At 51.2% G+C, this 17,349-nt stretch overlaps 5 protein-coding genes across 5 annotated transcripts; all 5 read left to right on the top strand.

Annotated features, from left to right (window-relative positions):
- Positions 1–448: 448 nt before the first annotated feature.
- Positions 449–2,800, top strand: PMZ80_007998 (uncharacterized protein; the record flags this gene model as incomplete). Its single annotated transcript, XM_064876402.1, has 2 exons — positions 449–686; positions 738–2,800. The coding sequence occupies 2 exons, from the start codon at positions 449–451 to the stop codon at positions 2,798–2,800; spliced, it is 2,301 nt and encodes a 766-aa protein (XP_064727709.1).
- Positions 2,801–4,470: 1,670 nt separating this feature from the next.
- On the top strand, positions 4,471–6,181 carry PMZ80_007997 (uncharacterized protein; the record flags this gene model as incomplete). Its single annotated transcript, XM_064876401.1, has 3 exons — positions 4,471–5,069; positions 5,117–5,470; positions 5,515–6,181. 3 exons carry the CDS (start codon positions 4,471–4,473, stop codon positions 6,179–6,181), a joined length of 1,620 nt encoding a protein of 539 aa, XP_064727708.1.
- Positions 6,182–7,977: 1,796 nt separating this feature from the next.
- On the top strand, positions 7,978–11,168 carry PMZ80_007996 (uncharacterized protein; the record flags this gene model as incomplete). The annotated part of the gene is made up of 2 exons (XM_064876400.1): positions 7,978–9,701; positions 10,613–11,168. The coding sequence occupies 2 exons, from the start codon at positions 7,978–7,980 to the stop codon at positions 11,166–11,168; spliced, it is 2,280 nt and encodes a 759-aa protein (XP_064727707.1).
- Positions 11,169–12,056: 888 nt separating this feature from the next.
- On the top strand, positions 12,057–13,892 carry TAF12 (Transcription initiation factor TFIID subunit 12; the record flags this gene model as incomplete). Its single annotated transcript, XM_064876399.1, has 2 exons — positions 12,057–13,532; positions 13,584–13,892. The coding sequence occupies 2 exons, from the start codon at positions 12,057–12,059 to the stop codon at positions 13,890–13,892; spliced, it is 1,785 nt and encodes a 594-aa protein (XP_064727706.1).
- A 585-nt stretch (positions 13,893–14,477) lies between these two features.
- Positions 14,478–16,146, top strand: GDI1 (Rab GDP dissociation inhibitor alpha; the record flags this gene model as incomplete). The annotated part of the gene is made up of 6 exons (XM_064876398.1): positions 14,478–14,523; positions 14,584–14,608; positions 14,662–14,721; positions 14,776–14,803; positions 14,854–15,199; positions 15,248–16,146. 6 exons carry the CDS (start codon positions 14,478–14,480, stop codon positions 16,144–16,146), a joined length of 1,404 nt encoding a protein of 467 aa, XP_064727705.1.
- Between the last annotated feature and the right edge of the window lie 1,203 nt (positions 16,147–17,349).

Raw genomic sequence — 17,349 nt, 5'->3', positions numbered from 1 at the left:
TGGCCGTCTTGCCTCGTGATTACCAAGACATAGTGTACGACTAGGTGCTTCCGCCCAATAGCTTCATCGACTCATGTGCTTGCTGCAATGATCGTCCTCACCTCCACATTTGCCGAATTCAGCCTGAATTCACAAGGATCCACATCCCCGGACTTTGATTTGCTGAAGCTCGTTTTCAACGCTCTTATGCAGACGTCAACTCCGCCATTGTGTCATTGACAGGTTCGGAAGAGCCTCAAGCATGACTTCCTGCAGGTGAGAGTGCGATGATCGGTAAGTGGCAAGCACGGAGGACGGTCCGGAGCATTGCAATTATGACCGATCATGGTTCGAGAAAGCTTCTAGGATCACGAAGAGGGGAGTACATAAGATGAGCTCTTTCAGGCCTCAGGGCATGCCATTTCTGGCAGTGCAGCTTCTATTGCTACTCGTCTGCCTCTCTCCCACAATGGTCAGAGCTTCAGTAACAACGCAAGTCCTCCTTGCAGGAGCGGCTTCAGCAGCCCTCTTCCCAGACTGTCAAAATGGGCCGCTATCTAACAACACAGTCTGCGACCCTACCGCCAGTGTCACTGAGCGAGCACAAGCCTTTGTTGCAGCTCTCACAAACGAAGAGAAATTCAACTTGACTGGCAGCACTTCTCCTGGTGTGCCGCGGCTCGGTGTGCCAAGCTATATCTGGTGGAGTGAGTAACATAGTCTGTGCTATCCCTCTACTCTTACTGATGCTATGGTAGACGAAGCTCTTCATGGCGTTGCTTCTTCTCCCGGCGTGGATTTTGCCGATGAGGGGGATTACTCCTATGCTACTTCTTTCCCTCAGCCAATCGTGATGGGCGCTGCTTTTGATGATGCTCTCATCAATGCTGTCGCAACCGTTGTCTCGACAGAGGCCAGAGCCTTCAACAATGCCAATAGGTCAGGTCTCGACTTCTGGACACCAAATATCAACCCATACAAGGATCCGAGATGGGGTCGAGGCCAGGAGACACCTGGCGAGGACACATATCATCTTCGGTCGTACGTCGCTGCTCTCATTGACGGCCTACAAGGAGGTAAGAACCCGGAATATCTAAAGGTTGTGGCAACGTGCAAGCACTTCGTGGCATATGACATGGAGAATTGGCATGGAGTGCAGAGATATGAATTTGATGCTCAGGTAACACCTCAAGATCTGAGTGAGTACTACATGCAGCCCTTCCAGACTTGCGCTCGAGATGCTGGCGTTGCCTCCATCATGTGCTCATATAACGCACTGAATGGATTGCCGACGTGTCTGGATCCATATATCCTTCAAGACGTCCTTCGGGATCATTGGAACTGGACAGCACCGGAGAACTACGTGACCACAGATTGTGACTCTCTTCAGAGCGCGTTCGGCTACCAGCATTACGCAGACACGCGTGCGCAAACAGTAGCGGACGCTCTGATAGCCGGCACCGAATTGAACTGCGGTACATATTATCAGAGACATCTGGGTGAAGCCTTCACTCAAGGACTTTTTGAGCAGAGTGATATCGACCAAGCAGTGGTCAAGCTCTACTCGGCTTTGATTCGACTAGGCTACTTCGACTCGGCATCTTCAGTGCCCTATCGCTCACTTGGCTTTGGTGACGTTGCCACGCCCGAGTCGGGGGCTCTTGCCTTGAAGGCAGCAGAAGAAGGCATCGTCCTCCTCAAGAACGATGGCACCCTCCCTTTGTCGCTACCGTCTGGCCGAAATACTACATTCGCATTCATCGGCAACTGGGCGAATGCCACTGAGGAAATGCAAGGCAACTATGCCGGTGTAGCACCATACCTCAATTCTCCTCTCCAGGCTGCACAGAAGATCGCTGGTATTGACACCATGTATGGAGGAGGAGGTGGTGATCCGACCACAGATGGCTGGGATGATGCTTATGATGCAGCGGCGGCAGCAGACATTGTCATTTACGCTGATGGAGCTTCTGGCGATGAGTCTGGGGACCGCAACACCATCCATTGGACAGGTGGGAAGATCGATCTCGTTTCTTGGATTGCCGAGCTTGGGAAGCCCATGATCGTGCTCAGCATGGGCGATCAGCTCGACAGCTCACCATTCCTGTCAAACCCCAATATCTCTGCCATCATGTGGGGCGGTTATCCGGGCCAGGACGGAGGTACAGCCCTCATGAACATAATCCTTGGCAAGGTAGCACCAGCTGGACGACTGCCGGTTACACAGTATCCAGGAAACTATATAAATGAGATAGGTATGCTGGACATGAACCTGCGACCGAATGAAACCTCTGGCAATCCCGGTCGAACATACAAATGGTACGACAATGCTACGATTCCTTTCGGATACGGCTTGCATTACACCAACTTTACAGCCAGTTTTGCCGCTTCAGGGAACGGTTCCGCGTCATCCTACGACATCTCGGAGCTCGTCTCTTCCTGCGATAATGCGACCTACTCGTACGTCGACCTCTGTCCATTCGCCGACGCAGTACAAGTCGACGTGTCAAATGATGGAGATGTTGCATCCGACTTTGTTACCATGCTGTTCATTACCGGTCAATACGGTCCACAGCCATACCCACTGAAGCAACTCGTTGCATACCAGAGACTGTTTAATGTCGCAGGCGGGCAATCGCAGACCGCGAACTTGAACCTCACACTGGGAAGTTTAGCAAGATACGACGACATGGGGAACGCTGTGCTGTATCCGGGAGAGTATTCGTTGCTTGTGGATGTGCCGACGCAGGCTACTTACAACTTTACTTTGACTGGGCAGGAGACTGTTATCGATCACTGGCCGCAGCCGAAGAACCGATAGCAATGGCATAGAGCTGCCGCCGTAGATAATCAATTCGCCGTCATGATAGCAAATGAAACCAAGTAAATTTCTGTCAGCCGCTGCAATATTCATTGGGTCACGCACGTGATGGCGCGCCTTGACGCGAGCACTGATAGTTGAACGCGCATCACTATTTGCTAGAGTCACACAGTGCACCTTCTCTGCACGTCTCCTCTGTGCCCTTTCTTCCTCATCCCCTTGTATGCAACGGCGACAACTTATATTGACGGTAGTAAGATCTCCCCGTGAAGCACGGAGCACTACCTAGCATACAAGCCTTGAAATTACTAATCTGGAACAACCAGATTCAATCAGTCATTGAAAATGCCTGTCGGGCCCGTGGCTAAGAGTTACTCGCACCACCATGCCTGACTAAACCCCAAGCCTCATCATTGATGAGCTGCCCGAGTGCCTTCCTTTGTAGGTACTCCGTTCCATTTTGCAGCGTATCTTCCCTTCTGCACAACCTATCTGTTAGCCTCGAGCACCGCATGTCCGGAGAAGGAACACTGTAAGGGATCGCCCGTAATGTGCGACGACACTACATATCTTGGTCGACATCATGATCCGGCATGGAAGGCCAAGCTGAGTTAACAGACGGATGAGTATTGTTCCGGATGCAATAGAGCTGTTTCCGAGCCTCAACGCGCCCCCAGAATAATTGGATTGTCGCAAGAGACCAAAAAGGTAGACCACAGTCTACGCATGCTTTGTGGTCAAGGATGTCACTTCCAAAGCATTTCTGGGTCGATACCTATTGCAATCGCGTTGCCGGTCAAACACAACTTTAGGGAAGTGGAGGATGCCTACGCCGAACTCCGCGCCGCGCCTGCCATGGCTACAAAAATTGGTCGAGTGCCTCGATAGCCAATATGACGTCATCGCACGTGAGTGACAAGGACGGCCTTGCATATCCGTGGCGCGTCTGGTTATGACTGCTACCACAGAAGCTCACCTGGATGCAAAAGCTCGCGTGCACCATACTTTGCCTGGCCCACGTTCAGTTGCCGCTTGACGGCCCAAACGTTGCATCACGTTGATGCGTCTTACGCGATGGGGCCTAAACAGCATACAAGCCATGCATGCGATAGGTGTCGTTCGTTGCGGACAAAATGCTCGGGCGAGCCAGTATGTGCGAAGTGCGCGAAAGACGGTACAGTCTGCATATATGGGGATCGCAAGCGGGAAAAGAACAAGAAGTAGCGAACAGGATCTGTGCAAGTCCAGGCCAGAGAGGCTGACATGGCGACAGGCGGCTCGACGATAGCATGGATCGAATCCACTCCTTGGAAGAAATGAATCATGGTCTTTCAGGTGTATTGCAAAAGCTGACATTGAGTGCGGCTCTTCCCGCCGACTTGCGATCAGAGGTCGAAGAAACATTGTCAAAGGTCGGGTCAGCTTTCCAAAGCATTGATCGTTTTCGGGTGGAGTAGCTGACTTGTCCGGCACAGTATTCAGACGCGAATTCGACCCCTGTGGATGCTGGATTACATACACAGACTCAATCAAGTAGAAATTCACCCCAGCAAAGTGAAGGCCGAAGCCAGCATGGTCAAGGATACAGGACCACGGAACCCAATCTCCTAGAAGTACGACAAGATCTTTCGCCGCATTCTGTATGGGATGCTGATCGCGTACCGGCCGCTATGTTCGGTCCGTCTCGTTTTTCCTCTGAAGCTCAGGAGCAGTTGCTAGGCGATGAAGGTCCGGGCGGCCCACAACATTCACCTGCAGCATGGACGAACGTCACCACAAACGACCTCCTTGTGCAGCATTTGCTTGGTTTGTATTTCTGCTGGGAGTACCCAACCTTTGCTAGCCTGTCAAAAGAACATTTCCTAGTTGACTATAACGCTGGCAGGCACAGGTTTTGTTCGCCCTTACTTGTAAACGCCCTTCTTGCGATAGGTGCCAAGTTCACAGACGTCCCAGAGGCACGTCAGAACCCCGACGACCCTGGGTCGGCCGGTGATCATTTCTTTCACGAAGCTCAGAGACTATTGGCTCTCGCAGAGATCCCATCCCTGACGACAATACAAGCCCTGAATCTGATGGCACTCAGGCAGGCTAGTTCAGGGAACGATTTAAGTAGCTGGCATTACGCGCGACAGGCAATGCGGATTGCTATCGACCTTGATCTGCCGAGCGATGAATCCAGCCAGGAACATTCAACGAACGACTCATATCCCACAATGGATCGTCAAGTCCGTGCCGCAACTTTTTGGGGCTGTCTCACCTTAGAACAGTAAGCATGTCGGACTTGTATAGTTGTTTTGCTGATGATGGTGCTAGGGCATGGTCACTATGTGTTGGCCGAGTACCGCAAATCGATCTCAGAGACGTCAAAGTACCCAAACCTATCATTATTTACGAAGTAGACCACGAGGACTGGATACCTTATACGGACGAGGGCCACGCATTCAATAGTGCTACTAGACAACGGAGCAATATGCGTTTGGTATTCAAGGGGTTTTCGGATCTTTCCGAGATCGTGCACCAGGCTACATATATGTTCTACGCAAGAAGACCACCGATAACCGGTCGCGGGATACTGGACATATACACCAAATATCTTCAGTGGTACGAGGATCTGCCGGACGAATTGCGACTTGGCGGCAACTCCACGCCAACTGTGCTTTTTATACAGTAAGTGCTTACGAGAAGACCTGTCTATGTTGCTAACAACCTAGTCTATACTATCACTCCGCTGTTCTACTTCTTTTTCGACCTTTCGTCAACTTGCGGATCACCCAGTCTCCAGTATCATCCCGATCGGTCTGTGCCGAAGCGGCAAGAAATATTCTAGCGCTTGTCAAAGCCTACAAAAGCCTCTACACGCTTCGAAGAGTGCCGTCTTTCGTACCGTATCTAATCCTGACTGCCGAGGTAGTGACGATAATGGATGCGAGGTGGTGGCCAGACGAGGACAGTGGCCTTGCAAATCGAGACACGTACTTCCGCGAGAGCATTGAGTACCTCACAGAACTTGCGACACCACATCATTTTGCACACCGAGCAAGATCTATCTGCGAATTCTTTATGGAACGCTTGGAGAATGAAGAAGCCTACGGTTTCGATCCCACGACTGACCCCGAAGAAGATCGTATGGAAAGCGAGGGAAGGTTCGACCTAGCCATGCCCGAAGCGAAAACATTCTTTCGGCCGGAACATGGACGAGCTACTTCCACGACACAGTCGGGCCCGCCGACTCCCGAAGTCGGCTTTCATCCGTTTCCTTACCAGGGACACCCTTTGAGAAAGATTATTACTGCTGCCAAGCAGGCCACGTGTGATGGAATATCGTTTGAGTCAGCTTTGCAAAAGGAGTTCAAAGCTTGCGGGTTCGAGATGGGTTGACATGGGTGTGGTTCAACTTCATTCCGCTGCTTCGATCCTGGAGACCTCAGTATTATCATCATAATAACACAGCTTATATGATTCCAAAATTGGTAACAATCCTTGTCTGGATTACGATGATGTTTATTCATCAGTCTCAACGACAGTAGCTACTTCATTGAACAGGCAGGAGATGATGTCCTCTAACATTGGAGGTTGCAGCGGCGCTATACTGCCAGTGGCATAACGTGCGATACTAGTGGTCGGTCGTATGCCACCATGCCTGACTGACGCCAACAACCACATTCAAGCCTCCTTGTACTACACCTCCCATGTGCACGGCACCTCCCGACATGCCGTAACAACTCTCCTGCTCTTGTTAAATTTGCCATACCTCCACCCCCCAGCCATGGCGCCAGCTCTCAGACAGTCGAATCATGTACGAGTCACCAACGAAAACCGCCTTGTTCTCGTTGCTGCGGATATGTTTCAAACTCGAGCGATTCGTTACCGCGTTGCTCAGGCGCATTGCAGCCACACTCTATACCCAGATCAACGTAACTTTATGAGTACTTCACAAAATTCTGTTACACTTAACTGACACGCCCAATTCAACATTCATTACCTGGCGAACGAACTGAATACTCCCTATCGTGGTCTCGCCGCCTGTCCCAGTCTGCATCTCAATCGAACCCACCGTCACGAGACTTCTCATTCCACAACTCAGTTGCATATCTGATAGGAATCCGAGCCCTATCACAGCGCTCTGTACAACTTATCAAGAGCATCGTAGAGCACGCAATTGTCGCGCCGCTAATCCGACAGTTAATATCATCGACGCAGAGACCTATGCTCAGATGTGGGATCTCGGTGCTGTTGAAGATATCACGCCGGGATCTAGAGATTGAATTGCTAGTCACAGAGACGCCGGTCGTCTTCGATCCTCACTGCCCTGCTCGCATTCCACTTCTGATCGGGCCGGGGCAGCTTCTGTGGCTTCCTCCAAATGTTAATAGCTCGAGACAAGACCTTGTTGAGCCTACTGACATCGGAGACTCACTATTACCGAGAAATTAGCAGGTGCCTTGTTCATAAGACCACAATCATAAAGTCAAGATGACTCTGCACGGAGTACCAACATGACCGCTTAAGCACAATTTAGGGCAGGTATGGCGGCCACGTTGATATTCCGTGCGGAGGCACGTCCCGGAAAGTCAAGATGAGCGGTTCGTGTAAAATGAGTGAGCGGCTAGCTAAATAGCGGCTCTTTCGATTAATGCTTGCGCTGCTCTGAATTTTCGTCTGTTCTTGTGAAATGTATATGAATCTCTTCCTCTTGATGCTAGGATGATGACTGTATGATTCGAAACGAATAGTGTTGAATATGTGGTGGGTAGTTGAGGTTGTAGAAAATTATGGCTGTGACGGGGCGCTCACGTTGAGTTTCCGGGCGTGGCAGGATGAGCGCTGATACGGTAGAAATTGTTGCTTGAAGCGCACATCACGAGCACGTGATGCTTAGTAGGGCCGACTTGCTGGCTCTGTAGCGCATTTCGATTTGCTCACCTCGTCACACCTATTGCTTTTCTCCTTGGGCTGGCTACTTAGTCTGCTTGCCCCACCAGCCGATATGGCTGTTGCCGTGTCACATCGTCAAAGCCTTCGTGTCTGTGAATTTCGACAATGAACTCGTTCTTTTGCTTGTCTATAATGGCACATCCATGATGCACAGGCCTACGAGAGAAGCGCCCAGACCTCGATCATGGCAAACGAAACAGACGTCCTCCTTGTCGTCTTCTTGTGACGAGTAACAAAGTATGTCTCATCAGAATGTTGGCTTTGATAGTAGCATGCGAGACTTGTCCCGTCCGGACACGCACGTAAAGAGAAGTTACGATGCTGTCACTGGTGTGGAGGTGAGCAGCTACGGCGACACCACTGTCATGGGCGGCAATGTGGTTGTTGGCGATCTCTATCTCAACGGAATGAGCAAAGAGCAATACGATAAACACCTGCAGGAGGAAGCGCGTCTGGCACGGGAACTCCAGCTCCAACGAGATATCGAAGCTGTACGAAACTCTCTGCGCTTTCCTGAGATCGGTGCTCGCGCCAATCAAATTCGTGAGACACATCGAGGAACTTTCAACTGGGCAATCCGGTCGACCAACCAAGAACCAATCTCTATCCTTGCAGACTGGATCTCCAGTAGCCAGTCAGTGTTTTGGGTATCCGGCAAGCCTGGCTCCGGCAAGAGCACATTCATGAAGTTTCTATCATCACACACAGACATTTTGCAACACCTTGCAAGCCACTTCCGGTCAAATGATATCCTGATCCTTCGCTTCTACTTCTGGTTGTATGGCGAAGAGGTCCAGCGGAGTCTGTCTGGTTGTTTATGCACTCTACTCCATGATATCTTTCGAGCAGACGACGAAATAGCAAGAGAATATGTCTTGCGCAACAGAGGCGTTGTCTCTCACAAGAGCACAGAGGACTGGTCAAATGCACAGTTGGTGGACGCTATTGTATGGAGCTTGAACACTACCCAAAAGAAGGGCTGCATATTCTTGGATGGCTTGGACGAATTCGATAAGACTGCTGAGTTGAGAGATATCCTTGATCTGGTCGACACGTTGTCTCAACTACCGGACTTCAAGCTTTGCATATCGAGCAGGCAAGAACTACCTTTCGAAAAAGCTTTTTGCTCGCTACCCAAGGTACGCCTACAGGACCTTACCTTCCAAGATATTTGGATGACCGCTGCGGACAAGCTACAAATTGAGCTTCGAGAGGCTGAATACGACGCCAGAGATCGTGCCTCCATCGATCAGCTGGCTCACACGGTAGCATCCAACGCAGATGGCGTTTTTCTGTGGGCGATCATGGCTGTCAAAAGTCTATGTGTGGGCATTCGCAACGAAGACGACATCGAGACACTGACCAAACGCTTACAGAAAATGCCACGCGAAATGTCCTTGCTGTACGAGCAGATGTGGTCACGTCTGCAGGAGGACGAAGAGCTATATCAAGATGAGACCGTGGCCTACTTGTCACTGTCACAATACATCCCTCTCTCGTTGCTGGACTTCACGCTTGCTACAGATGATGAGCTGCTGAATAAATGTCTCCATATCGCAGATGTGCCTAGTCTGGAAGCCGTTGACAAGATTAGAGTTGCCTGCAAAGCAATGGAACGCAAAATTCGGACTCGCACTGCTGGATTGCTCGAAGTACCTGAGGTCGTTCCTGAAGAAGCTTGGATCCAGTGGCATGCACAGCAGGTATCAGACAGCAAGCTGCCGTCGCCGTCCTCTTCTATCCCGGCTGTGTGCACATGTGGCTTCGAAGATCCTAGGAGTCGCAGCCGGTGCTGCTCGCGACACCAAAGATTTGAGAAGCTGTATGAGGCTCACGACAAAAAGGTTCAGTACGTGCATCGTAGTGCCGCCGAGTTCGTGTCGAACCGTCTACGCTGCCATCGAACTGCTGAGGAGCACATTCAGATGCAGATGCGACATTACCGGAAACTCTTACTCGCACAGTATGTTACTTACGGATTTGGCTGTAATTGCACTACATTTCAAGGTCCGAATCAGCTGTTGGCTAGATCCGTCTTTCATCTAGGTGAGCAACAAACGGCTTGTATCATCTGGCACATGCTCAGTCTTGGTAAGACATACCTCAGCAACTGGAAGGGCTTGATGTGTGCTTATGGCTGGAGTCACGAGATTTTCAACCGTCAGTGGCGGCAGAGTGTTACTGATGAAAGGCAGGAATTTTGCTACGAGCATGCTTTAGACTTTCAAGTACCATGGCTGCCCATAGCAATGTGACATTCCTTCAACTCGGTGTCAATTCTGGTGCACGTTGGAGCTCATACTATGCCGGATATCTTGTGCTTTGCTGTACGCGTGGGGTATCTCAGTACAGGCTACGGCGGGACAGTGCCAGACGTCTGAAGCAAGCACAGGCACTACACTATCTAGTGACCTCGGGTGCAGACATGCTTAGCCCTCAACTGTCTTGCATCGATATTGGTACAAGCCGATTGCTATTTGTACCACGGCCACCATTAGCAGAATACTGGCTATTCATCATCCGATTGCTACTGGAATGTGATGAGAACCTAACAAAGCGGACCCAGGTAGCAAGGTTTCTTGCCGGAGTTCTTTTGAAGCGACAGCTCGACCACGAATCAGAAGTCGTGTGGTCCGTCTGCAGCAGGAGCAAGCTCGGTGATCTACTAGCTCCTACACAATCCGTCATGCTCGAAGGCATCCCACCTTTCTGGGTAGTGCTAAAAATGTCAATAGCATACTTACGAATGTTCGCACTGAGCTGTATTGTCAGTGCTGAAAGGCACTGTATACAGGTAAAGTTAGTCCCCTCGAACCTGCGAGAACCCTTCACATAGTTCAAACCTGCGTAGCAAAGAAGCTAACTTGTGAATAGAAATATCCAAGTTATTGCCGCCAACTCCACACTATGTCAAGCAATGTGGTTCGATACATCGCAAGGCCGAGCGCTCTCTTCGTTCAACGTAGGATGTACATCCAGACCTCTGGCCTTTCAACTTCGAGCCGTCACCACCCTGTTAACAGCCATTCAGACCAAGGTGCTGGATGGTGCACCTCAACTAGCAGCATGGCGAGCCTTCCTCGCTAGCCTGCCAGCAACGACCGGCGGTCACGGGATTGGCCACCAAAGCGCCGCCCGCGCACTCCTCGAGAACTGCCCAAATGCTATCACGCATCTTCAGTTCGACTTCAATAATATCTGGATGGTCCCGCCAGAAACGTCTGCCCACGTTTCTGGACGAGAATGGTATCAGCATGGAGTGCTTCGCGAATGGCATGCTCGCAGGCAGCGAGGTCTACTTGACGTTGGACAGAGGGTCCACAATTTCGAAGCTAGAAACGGGTTGACACCAAGCTATGTAGCCGCCACGACGGTAGGCAATCATCGCATCAATGCGCCACACGACAACGAATCAAGTGACCATTCGTGAGAATGCTGATCATGATGAGGACGCTATCGGTGGCACGAACATTGGTGGAGAAGTGTACGGTTCGAGTCCACCCTCGAAAAGATTAGGTACAAGTAGTACATGATCGGGCGTGTGGTGCAGAAACTGGGTCCAAATCTCGACAGGCAGGCTTGTGGGCTTCCACAGGAAAGCACCGCATCGTCACCCCTTCTTGTCGCTCTTGATGCTGTGTCAGTGGCACAGAAATAGCACGAAGCGAGCCAGGAAAGAGATATAGGTTGAGCACTGCCTAATTGTACCTTGTACCAGGTCTGGGCCTTTGAATAAAGAAAGGCTTGCCCTAGAAATGCGCGATCCTTACACAACCCGCGAATCGTGACATACAGGTCAACCTCGTAGAAGACTAGCAGGTGTTGTAGTTGCCATCCCCACATGGATGTATCTAACGAGCAAGAAGGATGAGTGTATCGTCCTCCCGCCATAGCGTTGGTGGGAATGTTGCTTGCTTCCACTCGGCAAAGTTGCCCTGATTCTTGGAGCACGGCGGGACTGCAGTGGTGGACGAAGTGGGCGTTGAGCACCTAGCTATTTGACGACTATTCAACTACTAATCCTGTTCTGATCTGCTGTATTACTCGCTCCCCAATTCGCTGTACTGGTAACTGCATTGCGGATCATACAGATCCGATAGTCTGTAAGTTCTGACCGTACTAGAACCGAGCAGATCGAAGATCAGACAACAAGGTGACAACTGTCGCTTGCCATCACAATTTGGTCGAAGCCAGGCGTGTCAACCTCTGTGTTACGACAGATTGCCCGCCTGAGAGTGCCTCTACGACCCTGTACCACATAGTCTGCACTCAACCGAGACGAAACCTCGCATGACCGATCTGAAGTGAGGCAGTCGCTATGGACGGCGCTCCAGGCCAGGCGCAGGCACCGGCGCAGCCACGCCCTGCGAACCACCCATTGCAGAATTTGATCAGACCCGAACAAGTTCAGCGATTACCTCATCTGAACCCTCAACAGAAATCTCAAACCGAACAACGAGTCAAGACTTACTGGGAATATATCAATAACAATCAGCACAACCAGAATGATCCCGGATATGTCAAGGCCTCTCAAGACCTAGCGAAACTCTCGAATACTCTTATGCAGGGTATGAAGGCGTTCAACCAGCAGCGAGCAGCAGCAGCGCAGAGAGAAAGAGCTGCACAGCAGATGGCAAGCCAGCAAGCCAACGCCCAGCCCAACGTACAACCAACACCGAATCAACAATCTCAGAATCAGCCCCAGCCGAACGGCCAACCCCAAGCTCAATCTCAATCATCCAGTGGTTCTGTCACTTTCTCCCAACTTCTTCCCGACGTTCAAGCACGAGTCAATACCCAACAATTTTTCTATCCTCCAGCTATGACTGAAGGAACGAGACCGGCTGAGCAATGGCTGCAAGAGGCCAAAGCTCGATTTGGACAAGCCATTCAGCGAGCGCAGATGGCCAAATCCAAGAGAAATGAATTACAGCGAGCGGCCAATGCTAGAACACAGGGTGGAAATCCATTGACTCCAGAAGAGACTACGGGCCTGCAGGCTAAGCTCCAGCAGTGCGACAAGGCAATCAGAGAAAGCCAGAACTTCATGGAAAAGTTCAAGGAACAGCAAGAGCAATTCAGGAGTGCGCGACCGCAGCAACAGCAACAAAGATATCCTCAGCCTGGCGGTCCCAGTCAGGCTGTTAATGAAAATGCCGGTGCGAGTGAAAATCAACCACAAGGTGCGCAGATGCAGCAGAATGCACAAGGGCCGCAGGCGCATAGTATCGCCACAGCACAAGCCGCTGCTCGTGCTAATGCGGCAAGTGCTGGAAGCGCGCCAGTCCAGGGTACGCCGCAAAGCGCGGGAGTGACTACTGGACCGCAGCAGACGCCTATCGATCAGGCTCAAATCCAGACACCATTCAACGCGTCGAGTGCAATGATGTCACAACCTTCGCAAAGTCGACCAAACACTGCTGCTGGGCCGCAAAGCGCAGTACATCCAAGCGCGAATATACAGGCGTCTCATGCTCATCCCCAATCGGCCGTGAACACGCACCCTCTCAATCCTATTAATGGTATGAAAACGAATCCTCCATCAATACCGAAGAATCTACAAATTCCAGACCCTACACCTGTCCAGATGCCACCTGCTCGACCTACGTTGAATGGCGGAGCGAACGTCGGGTTCTCAGGCCAGCTTGCGCAGCCAGCCATCACGACCTTTCCAGGCTATGTCTTAGAGCACAGTGAAGACGGCCATCTGTTGTCGAAGAAGAAATTGAATGATCTTGTTCGAGAAGTCCTTGGTCCGAATTCAGAGGATCAGCTGACTGCTGAAGCTGAAGAGGTATGTCAAACCCCAATATGTGCATCCGTGCAAGAGCTAACAAAACCTCAGATTTGCCTAGGCCTGGTCGACGACTTCATAGACGACCTCCTAGTTTCTTCGTGCCGACTGGCCAAGCTTAGGGGCGCGCAAAGTCTCGAGGCAAAGGATGTTCAAGTCATCCTTGAACGACAGTATAATATCCGAGTTCCTGGCTTCTCGACAGACGAAATACGCACGGTGAGAAAGAATCAGCCTGCTGCAGGATGGGCTCACAAAGTTGGAGCTGTACAAGCAGCCAAGCTCATGAATGGGTCTGGATCGGGTGCTGCGGTTGCTTCGGGTGGTGCGGGTGCAGGTACTGCTAACGGCGGATCTTAGGAAGGCCGTCGTAAGCGGAAGGCTGGACCAAGTGAAGAAGGTAATGCCGCTAAGAAAGGCAAGAGCGTGAGATTTGAGTAGGAGGAAAGAGGCATGAAGGCGCAAACGTTACAGAATTGATCATGATACCCTGGGAGGTTTATATTTGGGAGATCGGCATATGGTGTTGGCAATGGAGTTGAGAGCTATGAATATGGAGGTGTCCATGGTTGGGTGTATTGGGTACCAAATTCATGCCATCTTCCTGCCGCAGCTAGTTGTTATGAAGGTGGACTGATGAATGTCTTTCAGCAGCTAGTGCTACTCTATATTCGTAATGGTATTGTACTACACTCCTGCTTCATCTTCTCTTCCACGTCTACCTCGTCTCAAGAATGCAAATCATGCAAAATTCTAGACCCTGAGGACGGGTGATCTGCATCTCCAATTCGTTCGGTGACGCCTTGCAGCGACCGTGCCACTTGGCGCTAACGTCTTGACCCTCACCGACTGGCTTTGAGAGAACATGTGGTCAGGAAGCTTTCTTTGTTGATATCTTATTACACTGCGCTGTACTGCGACTGCTCTTCAGTCTACCAACTCAGAATGGATGAAATCGCACCCGAATATGATGTGGTAGTGCTTGGTACAGGTAAAACTGACCCCGCAGTTCGCTGGATGTGTAAACAGTACTGATACAGATATGCAACAGGGTTGACCGAGTGTGTCTTGTCTGGGTATGATGGCGCATCACATCTCATGCCGGCACGCTAAGCTGACGGTAAACCAGCGTGCTCAGTGTCAAGGGAAAGAAGGTCCTCCACATCGATCGCAATGACCACTATGGCGGGTAAGAGACGGACATCCTCTACAGGACCAGGGCTACATACTGACGCACTCGAAGTGAATCAGCGTCGCTGAACATCGAAGCCGTCAGTCTCGTCTCCTCTACCCTCCGTTCCTACTTTTGACACCTGCACAGCTCTACAAGAAATACAACAATTTCCAGCCAGGTGAAGAGCCATGGAAGAAGTACGGCCGTGTGAACGACTGGAACGTCGACCTTGTCCCGAAACTCCTCATGGCTAACGGCGAACTTACCAACATCCTCGTCTCGACCGATGTCACAAGGTACCTCGAATTCAGACAGATTGCGGGCAGTTTCGTACAACAAGGCGCAGGCACACGAGCAACAGTCGCCAAGGTGCCGAGTAGCGCCTCCGAAGCACTGAGCAGTCCATTGATGGGTTTATTCGAGAAGAGGAGGGCAAAGAAGTTCCTAGAGTGGGCTGGCTCATTCGACGAGAGCAACCCAAGCTCACACCAGGGTATGCGCCTCACCCCGAAACAGCCCAGCCCATACTAACAGCACACAGGCCTCAACATCAACCAATGCACAATGAAAGACGTCTACGACAAATTCGGCCTCGAAGCCACAACCCGCGACTTCATCGGCCACTCCATGGCCCTCTACCAATCCGACGAATACATCAACAACCCAGGCCAAGCCAAAGAAACCATCGAACGAATCCGCCTCTACGCAAACTCAATGGCCCGCTACGGCAAATCACCCTACATCTACCCCCTCTACGGCCTAGGCGAGCTCCCCCAAGGCTTCGCCCGTCTCTCCGCAATCTACGGCGGCACCTACATGCTCAACACCTCCGTCGACGAGATCATCACCAACTCCGACGGCCGCGTCTCAGGCATAAAAGCCACAATGCAAGAGCGCGGCTCCGAAGACGCAACCATGAAATTCGAGACCAAAACAAAGATGATCCTCGGTGACCCGTCGTATTTCCCCGGCAAGACCCGAATCACAGGCTACCTCCTCAAAGCAATCTGCATCCTCAACCACCCCCTCGACAAAACCAACGACTCCGACTCCTGCCAGCTCATCATCCCCCAGTCCCAAGTCGGCCGCAAACACGACATCTACATCGCCATGGTGAGCGCAGCGCACAACGTCTGTCCTCGGGGCTATTACATCGCCATTGTCTCCACCATTGCCGAGAGCAGCGCGAATCATCACCTTGAATTGCAGCCTGGTTTGGATAGATTGGGCAAGATAGAGGAGAAGTTCATGGGTCCGCCGATACCGCTTTATGAGCCGACTGGTGATGGGACGAAGGATGGGATCTTTATTAGCAAGAGTTATGATGCGACGAGTCACTTTGAGACTACGACCGATGATGTGAGGGATATTTATCGGAGGGCAATGGGGGAGGAGTTGAAGGTTGAGGGGTTGAGGGAGGGGGTTGAAGTTGCGGAGTAGATTGGGAACGTGGTTCGATGAAGTTATGAGAGCAAGAGCATGATTATGAGACTAGCACGAAGAATGGGTCTGGGAATGGTATAGCATAGCATAATGAACCAATGCGGAATAAACTACCAGTATTATGGGTGATTTGGGAATTACTCTACCCATGCAGTCAGCGTACCTTCTGAGGCTCGTGGCACAGTGCTTTACTCGGCTGCGCCGAGAGTTGCGCAGGTGTGCAGCACTGCTGCCAAGTCACTCACGCGTAACCGTGCCTTCCTTGACACGCTTTGCCACCTTCCTACATTAGACCGTCCATCGCGACTGCCTATTCACGAGTTCCCGCTTGTACCTGCCTTGAACTTCAGCGGCAGTCGTGCCTTCCCCAATATGCTTCGGGGCTTCCTCCCCTACCGCGCTTCCCTGGCCGTCATTGCAGTCGTGCCTGCCTTTTGGTCATTCATGCAGGGTTGCTCCTTCTAGTATCATGGCATGTCATGACATGTAAGGCCGTGTTATGAGCCGTGACTTCCCGTTTTACCGCAAAATCTCCATCGCGTCGATTCTTCTGCTTGAGTTGTACTGCATCACGGCAGGTCGAACCAGGTCCGCTCGTGCCATCCTGCACGCGCTACCTTCATCGTACTGTCCTTGCGGTCGTACTTGGCTGGTGAGGTGGTATTGCCTTCATTGATGGCTCGATCGCGTTTGCCTGGGGAAGGCGGTGCGTTGTTTGTGGTGGGGCATGCTTTTTTCGATGGAAGCCCCGCCTGTTTTATGATCGGGTTTTGCTTTCTTGTGATGGATCAATTTTGTCGTGCTTGCGTTGGGTGATGAATGGTGGCTTCCTGCGCAGCTTAGTTGTGCTTGCTTCTGATGTGCTCTGGGTTAGTTCGAGTTGGATTGGACCGTTTTCGAGGTACTTCGTGCCTTCGCTCGTGATGGGGATGTCTTCCCCTGTAATTTGGGTTGGAGTTGTGCTTACCCGAAAGGCAAGTCGAGTCTTCGGCTGGGTGGCGACGCTGATGTGCATTTCTTGAGGATTACTGTACCTTTTGTGCTGCAATAAAGTTTTGATATGTTCAACTTAGCAAAGACGGCATGTGGAAACCAAAGGGTGATCTGAATGGGATGTGGCCAAGACGTACTTGGGCTGAGAGATTGTATCGTATTCAAGTGCATTCGTGTTATACACACCTGGAAGGTCCATCAAATTAT

Source organism: Knufia obscura, assembly GCF_036327395.1.
Source record: "Knufia obscura strain CCFEE 5817 isolate CBS 148926 chromosome Unknown scaffold_10, whole genome shotgun sequence".
NCBI lineage: Eukaryota > Fungi > Ascomycota > Eurotiomycetes > Chaetothyriales > Trichomeriaceae > Knufia > Knufia obscura.
This window is presented reverse-complemented; position numbering and strand designations above follow the sequence as displayed.